The sequence below is a fragment of the Eurytemora carolleeae genome, unplaced genomic scaffold (genome assembly GCF_000591075.1).
Source record: "Eurytemora carolleeae unplaced genomic scaffold, Eaff_2.0 scaffold85, whole genome shotgun sequence".
Classification (NCBI taxonomy): Eukaryota; Metazoa; Arthropoda; class Copepoda; order Calanoida; family Temoridae; genus Eurytemora; species Eurytemora carolleeae.
This window is the reverse complement of record NW_019396334.1, coordinates 18,167-34,871: the sequence shown is the minus strand read 5'-3', so window position 1 is coordinate 34,871 and position 16,705 is coordinate 18,167. Positions and strand designations below refer to the sequence as shown.

Here is a 16,705-nt window from a genome sequence, read left to right as displayed (position 1 = left end):
GGGGTTATAATTGTCTTTTTGTATATCGTCAAATTGAAAAAAAATTTAGCAAAAAAATTGGATAATCTTGAGAGGAATTTAAAAAGAAATGTCTCAGGAATCCCAAAGCCTTGATTAAACTTAAAAGCATCAGACGACAAAAAAGTACTTAAAGAACCCTTTCTAAAATTGAAAACTTAAAGGGATGTATTGTAATTGAACTGAGAATGTAGTTTTGTTAAGAAATTGTTTAGGAATCATTTGAGACCAATATCAGACGTTTTGACGGTGAATATTTGTGTAGGAAGAGCGCAAATTCAATCTTTAAAATCCTCATAGATTGTTTATTTGTTGAGGAATGATTTTGCGAATCGGTTTTAAAAAAATTATTCCACAATAAATGTATTAGAAATTCTACAGTAAACTAGTTAGTGGTTTTTAGGAACAGGTTGAGAAAATGAAAATTAATTATTATCATCGAAATGATGATAATAGTTGATTTGAAGAAATCTGCGAATAAATTCATAAAGAATAAGAAATTCAATATGATGATGAAAAAGAAATAATTGGTTCTAACATTGATTCATTGAGAAAATTTCAATTGAGAAATATGTTCATAAACATCTAATTCGTTTACTATAGAATTTTTTTTCATTTTTTGTCGTTGTTATTATTAATTAAAAAAATCGATTCTCCAAACGTACTTAACCAAATTGATGATATTGAATGTGAACTTTGCGCTCAAACTCAGGAGAATTATACTTCATTAAAACATTTATATGTCTTAAATCAATCCTAAAAAAATGTTTCTACAATACTACGCTCTCAGTTCAACACCATAGATTGCCAGTTACTCCCTTTAATGTAAAATTAAATTTTTATTTCTATTTAAACGATTTAAAATCCCTGATCTCTCTTTTTTTGGGTCACCCCGTATGTGAGATTAATTTTGCAGGAAAAAGGGTGATTCCCAAAAAGGAAGAAGAACAAAGACTAGAGAGGTTTTTCTGGAGAGTCCACTTGATCAACTTTTAAGGAATATTTTTTAACAGAACATTTATTTTTATGGAAATATTCACATTTTCAGCAACTTACTATAAGCAAAAAACAATAACTAGGAAATTTAAAGAATATTTATTTGTTTCTTTTTGCCACAAACTCAAATTTTCTAATCCCTATAAAATCCCTAAAATTTTGTGTTTGTGACAAAAACTCAGTTTTATTGTACAGTGATAAACAGAAAACTTTGGAAAAATAAGTCGACTTTTAAACTGAAATTGTGTAAACAGACCCATGCCACGGAATAAGTGATTTGATAACTTAAAGTAAAGCTTTTTAGTTTGTCTGTGGATGCTTTTGCTTAAAAATAAAAAAATAGGTCTGTTTACCCGATTATGTCTGAGTGCCGGGGATTCTCCTCTCCTTCCAGATTTATTCAAAAATATTCAAGGTAAATTATAGACTATAGGGGGGGGGGCTAATAAATANCTGTAGGGGGGTCTAATAAATATTCAAGGTAAATTATAGACTATGGGGGGGTCTAATAAATAGGAGAAAGAGACGAAAGTTTTTTAATAGAAGACCGTAATTCGAGAAATAAATTTTAAGATAGAAATGTTTAAAATGTACTCTTGTGAAATACACTATAATGTTTGCTGATAATACATTATCCGACAGTTGCAGTACTCTGAGATAAGAGAGTTAAAGAGATTGATTATCAGCTAAAATATGCGATATTTTCCACAGCATGTTCTATTGTGTACAAGTACTGTACACGACCAATCAACAAACATCTTTGTTCAGTGAAATCTAAGGATCCTTTGAATACGAAACACAAAATATTCAAAAAAAAGACTAAATTCATAAATGTTATGTTTAAAATTGGAGTATATCTTTAAAAGTTGTAAAACTTAACCCCTGAATGGGTATTACGTTAAACAAGTGGCCGTGAAATGACACTCTAAAAACCTATTGTTAAAACGTAGCATGTCGTGCCGGGTCAACGTAGGCCTACGTAGCCCACCCCGTGAAAGGAGATACGCGTCTGTGTAGTCTGTGGTCCGACTGTAAATATTGGTAAAAAGGGGCAATTCAGAAGTTTTGGAAAAACGTGTACAGGCCCTTTAATAATATATAATACAGGCCCTTTTTAATGATGATAATAATATATTGTAGTTATGTATTGTAATACTCATTCACGATAGTAATATATTATAGTTATGTATTGTAATACTCATTCACGATAGTAATATATTGTAGTTATGTATTGTAATACTCACTCCTGATAGTAATATATTGTAGTTATGTATTGTAATACTCATTCACGATAGTAATATATTGTAGTTATGTATTGTAATACTCATTCACGATAGTAATATACTGTAGTTATGTATTGTAATACTCACTCCTGATAGTAATCTATTTTGTAGTTATGTATTGTAATACTCATTCACGATAGTAATATATTGTAATTATGTATTGTAATACTTACTCTTGAATCTGGTAAAAGATGCTGATCTACTTTTAATATTTATCGAGATATTTGCGGCATGTTTAATTAAAATCTAATTTAAGATTATTAAAAAAATGTTGGTTTTTTTTCACATCATTATAATCCATGAATGATGCCATTACAAATGGTTTCAGCAAAATTTCTATCTTTTAAAAAAAATTTTAATTATTTAATTTGACAGTACAGTGATGGCGCTAGATGTAAGATTTGTTCCTGAAAGAGAAGAATGCTGTGTCGGAGTACCCCTTGGTAAATACCTTATCAGAAATGCTTGGACTCAGGTAAAAACATAAAATTTTGTTCGCTATATCGACTTTTGTACTTTATGACTTATGAAATTTATGAAAAATGTAGTTTATGACTTTGGTAATTATGAAAAACATATTTATGACAAACATATTGTGATTTTTTTTACTACGTCATTTCTAAATTACGAAAATTTTGTTCGAAGTTACGAACATTGTTCGAGATACAGAAAAAGTGAAAGACATGATTAACATTTATAATTTCATTTAAAGATTGGTCGCAAAATGTTTCATTCAATTGAAGCAAAATATCAAAATAATAATTATTATCGATTGAACAGTTGGACATGTCAAAACATTCAAATGTTGTATCAGAGTAAGCAAAAAAATGGTACAAGTTTTATTTGAATCCTTAATGAAACCCACATAAACAATTTTTTTAACATTTTTGATAATTTTTAAAAAACGGTCTTTTATCAAAAATATCAACAGTATGTTAACAATTATTAGCCAACAAAATCGGTCAGGAAAATACATAAACATTTTTTGAAAAGTTTACTCTGGAACTTTGCATGTAGGATTAGGCAGGGTTCTTTTTTTAACAACATTCACTTTAAGATTTTATTAAACATTTTCAAAAAACAGATATAATCTAATATGTTTTTATTTTTGTTTAGGACAGTAAGGATGAAAAAGTTGTAAATTTACAATCTGTAAAGATATAATTTACTATTTTTAATTCATATTTCGGACAATAATGATCATAAAGTTGTAGATTTCCAATCTATAAAGATATAATTTTTTTTATTGTTTAGGATAATAATGATGATAAAGTTGTAGATTTCCAATTTGTAAATATATAATTTACTATTTTTGATTCTTATTTCGGACAATAAAGATAATAAAATTGTAGATTTCCAATCTGTAAAGATATAATTTACTATTTTTGATTCTTATTTCGGACAATAATGATAATAAAGTTCTAAATTTCCAAACTATAAAGATTTAATTTATCATTTTTTATTTTTAAGGACAATAATGATGATAAAGTTGTAGATTTCCATCTGTAAAGACATGATTTCTTTTTTTTAAGGACAATAATGATGATAAAGTTGTAGATTTCCAATCTGTGTATGCGTTCATGTGGAAACAAAATCATATTCTTTGTTTTAGGTAGAAAATTATTCTTATCAATATATATAAAACTCTGATTAATTTTTTAATGACAATTTTAGTTTATAAAGTTGCTCTTCAAGCCACCATCTTTTCTTTTACACATCTCAAAAATAAAATCTCACCAATTTTTTGATTTTTTAAAGAATTTAAAAAAATAACATTATTTCCAAGCAACAATTTTATAATTCTGTGAGTTAGTTGCCACACACATTTTGTGCCTAATTAGTGGAACAGTTTTTTGATAGAAACAAACCAAAGAACAGAGACTGCAATATATATAAATATAAAATACTAATGATTGCATAAAATCATGAAACAATATGTTTATGAATAAAATTTTCAGATCATTTATTTATATATATTTATATATTTACTATTTCATTAAAAGGACTTTCCTTCTCTCCATTAAAAAAATTTTGGTTATTTTATTTAACGAAGTTTTTAGAATGTTTAGGTGCAGGTATACCACTAGGTCCTAAGCTTGGATCGACCAACCCTAATGTTCAAAATAAAAATGTGTCCTATTTCAGAACAAAGAGAACACTGTTTGAAAAATCATTAAAACCCCTCCAGGTAGATTCTTATACATATTATGAAAATGACCCTTCGTTTGATAGAATACCATGTCTGATTCACATCGGTGATAAGGGCGAAAGGGGGGGGGGTCATTTATATTGAGTTTACATCATAAACCTCTTATCTAAATCAAATAAGGCTCGGTCGCTTGAGTAATTTGTTTGAGACCATGAAACACAAGACAAATGCATTTTAAGAGGAGTATTGTGACAACAACCAGTAACCCCCCTAAAATACCACACCGTGGGATGGGTGTAGTTAACATCTAGAGCAGTAAAACTCTGATACACGTACAGTATAGACTGTACTTGTACTTGTGCATATCTGCTGCAAAAACATTGCAGAAAATTGACACAATGAAACACTTTTTTAAGCTTGGCAAATTACGTTCCACATTATTAATCAGATAAAGGTTTCAACTAAACCTTTGTTAATCGTGTATGATTGTTCCTCTTTGAAGTTCTGTTGAAATTGCAACAATCGCGACAGTTCTTTAGTTCTTTTGTTTCTAACGCATCTGGATTTTACTTGCGCGCCATTGCGAGCCCTGTGATTCTGCGAAATTCTGAGCAATTTCACGCAATTTTAAACATTTTCGTGCAACGGAATTCCGATTGGAAATCCTACCTTAAACCCTTAATAGTAGATAAATAATATGTTTAGAATACAGTGTTGAACCTCGAGATTGTATTAGACGAAGAATACGACATTCATCAACTCCGGTGTATAGACGAGGACAATGTGAGTTACAGAGTTACCAACAAAGGATGAGACTGTAAAGACGACCTTAAAACTTACAACGCCAGTCCCTGTCTTGAATATACTCTTTCTAATGATTTAGAAAAGAAATTAACATGTTTACAGTTGCAGGGAATTATAAATATAAAGAAAAAACTCTAAGATATGTTAATCCATTTGATTTTATTATGAACTAATAAATATTGAAATGAAGTTATGACATCATGAATTGGTTAAAAAGATGTTTCTATCTTTTTCTGATCTTTTTTTTCTATAGAATGAAATAACAGGAAGGTCCCAGGAGCCTAGTTTTGTTAGAAGGAATCTAATGGATGAGGCTCAAGGTAAAACTTTTAAAAGAAAAAATTTTAAAATCATTTTTTTTCAGTAAATATTTTTTAGGTGGACTTATGGATGTAGAAACTTATACAGGAAACCATTCAGAATTTTCTTAAATTTAGCCTCTCGAGAAGTTAAGTAAAATTATTGGTTGTTTTGTTTAATATGGTTTAGTCAATTAGATGAATATAGTTGGATCTTTAAAGGGACTGTAAAGGAAAAATGAAAGGGGGTATAAGATGAAACCTGAGAATCTCAGGAGTTGATTGATACATATATAAGATATCTATCTGATGGAAATTGATATGAAACTGTGTCAAGTTTATACGAAAATTCACATATATGCAATTTTGTATAAAAGTTGTAGTATTAAACAGATAATATTTAGCAAATACGCAACCAATCTAAAAATGACGATATCCCACAGGAGCCTGAGAATCTCCGGTTTGCTCCTATCACAATTTTTTATTTTGCATTTTGCATTTTCAATAGATGTAATTGATAATATTATTACATATAGTCTATATAGTCCGTATTGCGTCACCAAAACTTCAGCCAATGGCAGTGCAGTATGCTGGTCACATGATGTCCGTCTGTATCCCGTGATCAGTATACTGCACTGACATTGGCTGAAGTTCTGGTGACGTAATACAGACTACGGACTATTTGTAATACAATCATCAATTATCACAATTAAAAATGCAAAATAAAATTTAAAAAATTATACTATACCCCCTTTCTTTTTTCCTTTACAGTCTCTTTAAAACTTGTTTTACATGGTTAAAATGGTGTGTTGTAGTAAGAAAATGTATGCAAGCATTATATTGCAACTGTTAATCTGTAAATGATTCTAAGTGAGTGTAGATCTAATCTGGGTTTATGAACTGAACACTTAACTCAAACTCTCATATATAAATTTCAATACCTTTGAAACCTGATGGTTTATTTTTACATTTCAAACTTTGAAAAATAGATCTAAAAAAATTCAATGTTTTAAATATCAAAGCTCTACGATTTCAGATTTCAAAGAGTTAGAAAAATTAAGTTTTGGATTTACTATTTATTTGGTTTGGTTAGATATTATATATTAAGTGTGAACTATTTATACTTGGTTTGGTTTGGTTTGATATTAGTAAGTGTGGACTATTTATTCATGTTTAACTTGGTTTGGTTTGGTTAGATATTAGTAAGTGTGGACTATTTATCTATTTTTAACTTGATTTGGTCTGGTTTGGTTAGATATTAGTAAGTGTGAACTATTTATTCATGTTTAACTTGGTTTGGTTTGGTTAGATATTAGTAAGTGTGGACTATTTATTCATGTTTAACTTGGTTTGGTTTGGTTAGATATTAGTAAGTGTGGAAAATTTATCCATTGTTTAACTTGGTTTGGTTTGGTTAGATATTAGTAAGTGTGGACTGTTCTATCTGGATTCAGTATTCGGACTCAAGCTAGATTCTACTGATGAGGTAAATCATGAAAGGGACTGTTTACATAATTTCCAGTGACCCAACATTTGAAGAGAAACGTGTGACGAGCTCAATTATGCATTAAGATGCACTTAAAACCTCTATATGCGTAACCATGAGGAAGATAACACCATTTTTCTTTCTTGAAACATGTTCAACAGTTCAATTCTGGAAATTTCCTTCATTGTTAAAAATGCGCGAGTCCTATATGTAGAGAAACCATAATTAAAAAGTAATCAATTTCCAGCTGTACACATAAGGCAATCGCATTCATCTTTGACCAGACAAATGTTTGAATATACCCACTATAGTTTCAGTAGAAGTAAATATTTCCATTTACTGATAGCGCCGATTGAAGGATTCATAACTCTAATTGGATAATGAGATAGACAGAAATATAGATTGTTACCGCCATATTATTTCTATTGGTTCAAATAGACATCAAACACATGACTGAACCCTGATTGGATCAGGCGCTAATGGACTTGGCATACAGGCGTGTTCTGTTGTTAATCGGACACGTAGCTCGCGCCTAAATGAAGGGTTGCTTGAAATTATGTTTAAAGTTCCTATCAATGATAAAAGCAATTTTTGCTGTAAAGATTTAATTCCTAAACTTTAATTTGACACAGGAGAATCGAACCCTGCTCCACTATGCGGCCTGGATAGGAAAACAAGATGTTCTGGAGATACTTCTTAAACTTCATCCATCCTTAGCTTTTGCTCAGGTATCCCTGGCACCATAGTTTCAGTAGAAGTAAATATTTCCATTAGCTGAAAACGCCCATTGAAGGATTCTTAACTCTGATTGGATAATGATGAGATAGATAGAAAGATAGATGTTACCGCCATGCAATTTCTATTGGTTCAGAATAGACAACAAACACATGACTGAACCCTGATTGGATCAAGTGGTAATGGACTCGGCATAGAGCTCTATAGTTTCAGTAGAAGTAAATATTTCCATTTACTGATAGCGCCGATTGAAGGATTCCTAACTCAGATGGATAACGAGATAGATAGAAAGATAGATGTTACCGCCATACTATTTCTATTGGTTCAGAATAGACAACAAACACATGACTGAACCCTGATTGGATCAAGAGCTAATGGACTCGGCATACAAGAGTGTACATATTCCATCATTTTTCAGGACGAGGGGGGTAGGGCCGATTCGCTTTTTTTTCAAAACATAAAATTCTAGCTTTGGTACCCAGCGTGGACAATTTTTATTTTTTGAGACAAGAAACACCAATACGCGTGGACCAGGGGAGTCCTAGTTAGTCCCACCGTTTACACGCCCCTAGTCTTAAATTACGATTTTTGCTATTTATCCTGATAAATGTCGTTCCCCTGAATTTTAAATCTCACAATCAAACAGAGAAAAATCCCGTGGCTCTCCCGAGTTCTTCAACCAAAATTTAAGGCAACACTGTCCAGGGGTTTCAGAGTTTTGATCGGACAAACAAACTGACAGACACACAGAGATTACATCTTTGTATATATAGCTATTTTTGAAATAATAGGTATGGGAATAGTTTTTGATTAGTTTAATTTAACCTTCATGGCATTTTCAGTCATTTGGAAAGTATTATTTTAAAAGTTCAAACATTCAAAAATGTACGAAATTCTTTTTGTATTTTCAGGATTAAAATAAAATTTTTCCTGATTTTCTTTTCTTTTTAGGATGAATATGGTGAAACTCCCTTGATGTTGGCTGTAAAGGGGGGAAAAGACTGTATTTCTTCACTCAAGTAAGACGCGTTAAAAAGAAAAACTTATAACCAATAGCTCACGTAGTTTTGGGCTTTTAACCTAGTGGAAATTGAGCAAACACTTTCAAGAACCCGTTCCCATACAACAAATGAATTTGAAAAATTTTGATTCTGTTTTTTTAGTTGCAATATTTAAAATATTTATTCTTTAAAGTGATGTATCACATTTAGTAAGATATTGTACAAACATGGGTACCTCTAGTTTATTGAGTGGCATGTCCTATTCACAAAGGTATCCTTAAAACCTTCATCTAAGTACAATTTATATCTATCGTGTGTGTAACGCTGAAAAGCATTAAATTCCTACAGTTTAATTCCTTGGTTCAGTTGCATAAATTCGAAATTCACTTTTTTGGAAGAACCAAAAGTGAAATCATCCAATTTTCACCTTGAAAATAATGTTATTTCATTAATCCTTGATCAGACAAAGGTTCAAAGGTACCGCAGTGAATCGAACATCATAATTTTGGCAATAAATTTCCAAAAAATGGACATACTGTATTAAAAAGTATTTGATGAAGTTAAATTATTTTAGGCTTTTGCTGGTGGATGTATCACAGGCGAAAATAAATATACGGTTTGTTAATAAATTATAATAAAACAAGACATTCGTATATATGTATATGTTGCCTATAGCCGGTCAAACGGCTGGACTGATTGGGCTGACATATATTGTGGACACTCATGGGTGGTCGGGGTGTTCGGCTAAAAAATCAAAAAATTTTGTTTCTAAATTTTTTTTCAAACTTATTTTTAAATTTTTTTTCAAATTTTTTTTCCACGGGCAACGCCGGGCCCTTCAGCTTGTAAATTATATTATTAATAACCAAATTTTTGTTGCCAACTTTTCTACAATTGTCATTTTATATCATTTTGATTTCTAACAAGCTTTTTTTCAAATTAGAAGTTTACAAGTTTCAATGTTATGTGTATGCTGCGTTAAAACTTGTCTTGTAATCAAAAAGGAAATCGAAAGTCGTCTTCATTGTTATGATATGTACGAAGACGACTATATACTGCAAAATTATAGGAATATGTCTGGACAGACAGCACTACATTTATCCACCATAGGCGTTGAGTTCTCCGTCACAGAGGTATGTTTTATAAGAAATGTTGTACGTATTTATTTCAGCATGACCTTTCATATAATGAAAGTGATGTCCGATTAACAAAGATAACTTTCAATACTTTTTCTGATCAATAATTTGGAAGATATCTTTGATTTCTTGAAAAAAATCTCTTTTCAGAGAGAATGTTCTTACTATATTTCTACCAGGAAAAGCTTTTAAAGGTATCGTTGTGAATATGACACATCACTCACTTTAGAATTCTCCCATTTTCCCTGCAATATAGAGCAAACAGTTTTTTAAGATTTTATTTAATAAAAATATTTTTTTTACATTTTTGAAAATTATGAATTAACTTTGTAATTATAGGAAAATTCAGTCTAATGAAACAGTTTTGGTTCTTTAATTGTTTATTGATTTAAACTGTGATCCTTTTAAATTGGGGGGGATACAGCAATTAGCTTACAAAGAAATATATCACTTCATAAAAATGTAATTATGATTGCTAATGTTCATGCAATAGCGCTACTTTTACCTGACAAATACAAATAACTGTAAGTTTCCCTTGGGATTCCTGGGTCACGTCAAACTAAAGTAAGTTTCACGTCAGATGGAAATATTATATATTTTCACTAATTTCCTCTCTCTTAAAAAAAGTTATTGAGAAGAACAAAAACACTTGTGCGTTAAATTAAACTGTAGGAGCAACCATCTCTGAGATTGAGAAAAGAATATATATATATATATATAATTGAAGCAATTTTATTTTATTGTTTCATATAGATCCCAAAAATATACTTTAATTTATTTTGTTGGAGCTAAAAATTCACGAAACCTATCTGGAAAGAACATCACGAAACCTTTCGCAATGAGAAATTCTATAAACCATATCTAAACTTTTTAGAGTATTCCTCCCAGGACCCAATAAATAATTTCAATAAAAATCCGTTGAAATTATAAGTATAAAGTTGAAAGTATAAAATTTTTCAATAAGATGTTATGGACACCATATATGTAAACCAAAACAAAACTTAAATACTGCACTTTAAAATTTTTTTCTAAAAACTCAATTAGACATTAGAGGAATGGACACTTACAGCAAACTCTTGTTTTTTATTTCTCAAAAATTTCCTAGTAATTTGTATTTAAAATAGCCTTTTGTTGGAAAACAAAACTCACGAAACCTCTCTGGCAGGATAATCACAAAACCTCTTTAAATGAGACATTTTCGAGACCATATTTAAACCAAAAAATATCTTAAATTCTGCCCTTTATAGTGAAATTTTCAAAAAACAAACTTAAAAAAATTTGGGTTTCCAACAAACACATGACACTCAACTAGGCAAAGAGGAATTTGTGACATTACTGGTACAACTTTGTGACCTAGTAGCTCGATCTGGTAGATTTGATTTACGCACAAGTGGGAGAAAAGTAAATTTATCCAGTTATATATTATATATCTATATATAAATTTGGCTTGTCTGTCTGTTTGTTTGTATCCAATAAACGTCAAAAAGGCTGAACCGATCGGGCCCAAATTTTTTGTGGGACATCACGTGACCCCAGGGAAGGTTTATGAATGATCAAAATTTCAAATATTTGTCTCCATCAAAATTCGATCTTCATTAAATTTTTGAAAATTTTGAAAAACCACGAAATTTTTTGTGAAAATCCGCGAATTATTTTTGTTTTGTTTTCCGATGTACACAAAGAGAACATGTTCACAATTAATTTAGAAGATGGGCGCGAAGCGCCCTTTAAGGCTAGTCTATATATAAATTTGGATAGTCTGTCTGCGTGTTTGTCTGTTTGTTTGTATCCTATAAACGTCAAAACGGCTGAACCGATCGGGCCCAAATTTTTTGTGGCACATCACGTGACCACAGGGAAGGTTTATGAATGATAAAAATAAAAAAAATGTGTTTTAAAGGTTTTTATTTTGTAAAAAATTTAAATTCTTAAAAATCTGCGAATTTTGTTTTAAAAATCCGCAAAATTTTTTTCTTCTTTGTTTTAAAATGTAAACAAAAAGATCATGTTCACAATTTAAATAGAAGATGGGCGCGAAGCGCCCTAAAAGCCTAGTATTAGAAACTCTAAACAACTATATTTTTCTCAATGGCTATTTCATTAAAATAGTTATGATTAAAAACATATAAGATTTAAATCTTAAGTGCAATTTACTTAAGCTATACGTGAACGTTAGAGAAATTTTTGATTTGGGTTTTAGTTTTCCGAAAAATTCAACTCTTTTTTTGCTTGTCTGTTTCTGCAATTGCTAAGTTTGTTGATAAATTTTTACAAAAATGTTTTTTTGGATAAGAATTGACCAATAATTGACAAACAATATTTTTGCATGTTACATACAGTTTAAATATTTTAGGCTTTGATCAAGGCAGGAGCTAGTGTGGCAATTAAGGAAATCAACTCAAAAATCAACTTATTATCAGAATGATCAGCAAAACTAAAGTTTTTTGTCCATTAACCAAACACGCACCCCTGACCCTCTAGTAAAAGTAAATTCAACCTAAAGTTTGACCGCGTCAACCTTGTTACACCGGCTAGTCCGGCGATACAGTACAAACTGGGGCCGGAAATGTTGACCCGGTTTGGAAATTCAAATGATCTAAGGCTGCCCGTTTATGTATGTTTTATTTTACGTGATACTCTACTTAACCTTTATCTACCCTTTAGAATTTAGATTCAGAACAGTGCCTTTTGAAATCTCAATTTGAGTAATATTTAGGTAATTTCGACGTTTTTTCCAAATAAAAAATTCTTTTGTGTTTCCTTTCTGCAGCATAAACTTGAAAGTCACTTTAATAGAGAAACCACCACAAAAAAATGACCAATTTTTAGCTAGAAAAATGAGGATGTCTTATTTATTCTTGGTCAAAAGATAGCTTTAAAGGGAACCATTTTTAATCTGAAGTCACGCGATAAAGAAAAAGTATAGTCTACAGTTTCTTTAACAATATGTTTTCAAAAAAGGTTTAACAAATTAAAAATCTGAAACATAACTTATCAAAGATAAAGGAAAAATATGTAAAGATATTTAAAAATAGAAATTGAAAAAAAAATTCTGCTCTTTGGACTATTTAGATTTATTTAATATAGAGAAAAAGTTGAATTTCGTAGATGCAGTTGAACTACATCTCTTTTGCGCCGGTTTAAGGGAAATGGTTCAACTAAGCCTAATCAATTCAGCTACGCCTTCATTAAATCTGGCCCCTAGAGAAATAAAGAGAATGGAACATCAATAATTTTACCCAGCATTTGAGTTGTTTATTCGTGAGTAGGATAAGAATGGTCGTCTTCCTGTTGACCTGATAGACTCAACAAATTCAAATAGAAAAACACTGATCTCTCTTCTCAGAAAATTTTCAAGATAGATCCGACCACTCATGATAGGGAAAATTCTAACAGTTTGTTCGTCCTGTCGAACTTACCAAAAGCAAGTCGAAATAAGTGAACATTTGTTCGAAATTATCAACATTGTAAACAGCATAGTAGGAGTAAAACATTTCCTAACATTCTGTTCATCATTTTGAACAAAATGTTCACAATTTCTAACAAAATCTTCGTAATTTCGAACACAATGTTCAAAATTAAATGTTTGTAATTTAGAAGAATTCGAAATTTCCAACAAATCTACGTATTTTCGAACAAAACGTTCAAAATCTATAATAAAATCTACTTAATTTCGAACATCAGGTTTATAATTTCAAACAAAATGTTGGTTATTTTGAAATATTTGCGGAAGGTTCGAAATTTCGGATCAAATACTATTGTTAAATGCTAAACATTGGCATAAACCATGTAACAAATTATATTAACTAAATTTAGTTAAATAAATATGTACGCAAGGTTAAAAAGATATGTTCCTGTGATACTTGATTAAACTGAACTAATATATGAATAAGTGAAAAAGATACAAACACATAAATTTTAGTTTTTAGAGTAAATAAAATTAGTTGTAATAATTTTCTTCACTCATGAAATCTGACCTATGTTGCTGTTAATCCAGCCAAATATGACAAAATTCGAATAATTCTAAAAAATGTTATATCACATTTAACGTTAGTTTATTAGTTTTATTTTGAAGTTCAAATACCAAAAACCATGCAAAAATTAATCATATGCAAAATAGATTTGTTATGATTCTAATTTTAGTTTGTATAAATACTATTTATTAACAAAGAACATTTTCAGCTCACTTTTAAAGGGCCAGACCGGCTATGTAAGGTAGTTGAACTGAGTATGCAGTGTTGTGGAAAGCTTCTTTAGGATTCATTTGAGACTTATAAAACTTTTTAAAGATCTGTAAATCCTGAGTTTGAGCGCAAATTCGACGTTCAAAACTCCTACTTTGGTGGTGGATACGTTACAGAATAGTTTTTTTTTTAATTACTAAATATTGCAACGAAAAATAAAGTAAAAATCATACAGTAATCTAATTAGATGGTTGGGAACATATTTATCAAAAGAAATTTGTCAATAAATCAATGCTAAAATCGATTATTTCGTTTTCATCATTGTATTGAATTTCTTACTTTCTATTAATTTATTCGAAAATTTCTTCAAATTCTTTAAATGTCGTCTTTTCAATAATAATTTCAGAAAATCTGTAGAAAATCTTTGTGAATAATGAGAAACTAGAATAATGAGAAAATAGAAACTAAGAATTGAACAAGATTACTTATTTTCGATGATAAGATTAATTTTTATTTTCTCAACCGGTTCCTAAACAACTAATTAGTTTACTGTAGAGTTTTGTTTACATTTTTTGCCGTCGTTATTTAATAATTAAAAAAAAACCGATTCTGAAAACGTATCCACCCCCAAATGTAGGAGTTTTGAACGTCGAACTCAGGATTTACAGATCTTTAAAAAGTGTTATATGTCTCAAATGAATCCTAAAGAAGCTTTCCACAACACTGCATACTCAGTTCAACTATCTTACATAGCCGGTCTGTCCCTTTAAGAATGTATTTATTTTGAATTAGTATGTTTTTGTTTTCCTGATCACAGAAATTTTTCGTAAAAAAACTAGAACAAATTTCTAGATTGACAAACTATTTTATCAAACATGTTTCCCACTAATCTCAGAAACAACTTTTCTCATGAAATTTTAGTGTTAAAAAATATGTAATTCCGCTATTCCATAAAAAATATGTAATTCCACTATTCCATAAAAATTGATTCCAGTTTTAGAGATATTTTTTTTAAGATATAAATGATTTTTGAAAATTTATATGTCTTTGAATAAATTTGTTTTACTTGAATATAAATAAAAACTTTGCGTTGTTTTACTTTTTTTGAGAAAAACTAAGTTTTCGTTATTAGTGGAATACAAATGATGAATATATCTTATTCCATGAAAATCATAAAAATCAGCTAAAAATTATCTGTACAAATCTGCTTGAAGTCTTGCCTTATCTTACAACGATGACAAAATGGAACAATATTGTTAATCAAAATCTTATTCATGATGGGAAGAATTTCCCAGATAAAATCTAGTGATAATTTGTAAACAGTCTTAAAGTTTTGTTTTATTTGTTAAGATTTGGGACAGATCTGCAGCAACAATTTGTCAGTGATTTCTTTTTATTTCTCTTTCTTCTGTCAATAGATTTTTGTAAAATTTTAAAATAGAATATAAATTTTCCAATTCATTTCGCAAGAAAAAGTTAGAAATTAGAAAAAAATTATCAGCTGATTTTCTGTATGTACCGAAAAAATATTCCTCCATTTTGATATTACATTTTAAAGCTAAAGCATTAACCCAATAGAAACAAACTTAGTGTTGTGTTGTACAACGCTAATCCTGTATTAATCATAGCAAATCCTTAAACTTTCAGCTGATCAAAAATATGGAAAATATTTTCCTTTTTTAGATTTCTAGATATTATCCTGCACAATACTCATGTATGCCGAGTCCATTAGCGCCTGATCCAATCAGGGTTCAGTCATTTGTTTGTTGTCTGTTCTGAACCAATAGAAATTGCTTGGCGGTAACATCTATTATTCTATCTATCTCATTATCCAATTAGAGTTATGAATCCTTCAATCGGCGCTATCAGTTAATGGAAATATTTACTTCTACTGAAACTATAGTGGAGTATGCCGAGTCCATTAGCGCCTGATCCAATCAGGATTTAGTCATGTGTTTATTGCCTATTCTGAACCAATAGAAATAGTATGGCGGTAACATCTATCTTTCTATCTATCTCATTATCCAATTAGAGTTATGAATCTTTCAATCGGCGCTATCACTAAATTTACTTATTCTGAAACTATAGTGAGTAGAAATAGGCAAGTCATTTTTGTAAAGAAACCGCAATTGAAAATGATCAGTTTTTAAACTTGAAAAGTAGAGAACCGGGTATTGCAATCTCTGCATCAAGGGGCCTTTGAGATTTCTCTTACAGTCTGCTTCTAAAATGAAAGGGGGTATAGGCTTACGACAAAAAATAAGCACTTTTGATCGCTATTAATCTTACTTCTATCTGTTGCGTCTATAACGAGAAAATTGTTAAAAACGGCTCTTGTTTAAGAATGTAGCGTCCATACAAAATTTAGGAAGTTGCAACATTCAACTCGGATCGTAAAATAATCAAACTAATTCCAAACAAATAATTCAGATATTACAACCAATAGTCATCGATTAATTTTCGAAGCATTCGTATAAAGTTAATATTTAATAATATTTTTGATTTTGTTTTTTTAAATTATATTTCGCTGGCGCTGGATTTTCGAACATTCCTGGAAAATATGTTAACGTCGTCTTCATTATCAAAAATCCTCGAAACACGAATAAATGTTTTC

General features: G+C 30.1%; 1 protein-coding gene across 1 annotated transcript in view; it reads left to right on the top strand.

Moving 5' to 3' along the window:
- The window catches only part of LOC111701152 (uncharacterized), an 18,886-nt gene extending 4,711 nt beyond the window's left edge, over positions 1-14,175 (top strand). Inside the window, exons 10-24 of the mRNA XM_023472320.1 lie at positions 935-1,015; positions 1,358-1,429; positions 2,673-2,772; positions 3,830-3,909; positions 4,443-4,485; positions 5,152-5,229; positions 5,504-5,570; positions 5,629-5,658; positions 6,968-7,035; positions 7,668-7,763; positions 8,722-8,789; positions 9,346-9,387; positions 9,841-9,904; positions 12,261-12,296; positions 13,177-14,175. Coding sequence (XP_023328088.1) covers positions 935-1,015; positions 1,358-1,429; positions 2,673-2,772; positions 3,830-3,909; positions 4,443-4,485; positions 5,152-5,229; positions 5,504-5,570; positions 5,629-5,658; positions 6,968-7,035; positions 7,668-7,763; positions 8,722-8,789; positions 9,346-9,387; positions 9,841-9,904; positions 12,261-12,296; positions 13,177-13,269 — 1,018 coding nt within the window. The 3' untranslated portion in view covers positions 13,270-14,175. The remainder of the gene's footprint in view (positions 1-934; positions 1,016-1,357; positions 1,430-2,672; positions 2,773-3,829; positions 3,910-4,442; positions 4,486-5,151; positions 5,230-5,503; positions 5,571-5,628; positions 5,659-6,967; positions 7,036-7,667; positions 7,764-8,721; positions 8,790-9,345; positions 9,388-9,840; positions 9,905-12,260; positions 12,297-13,176) is intronic.
- The last annotated feature ends 2,530 nt before the right edge of the window (positions 14,176-16,705 follow it).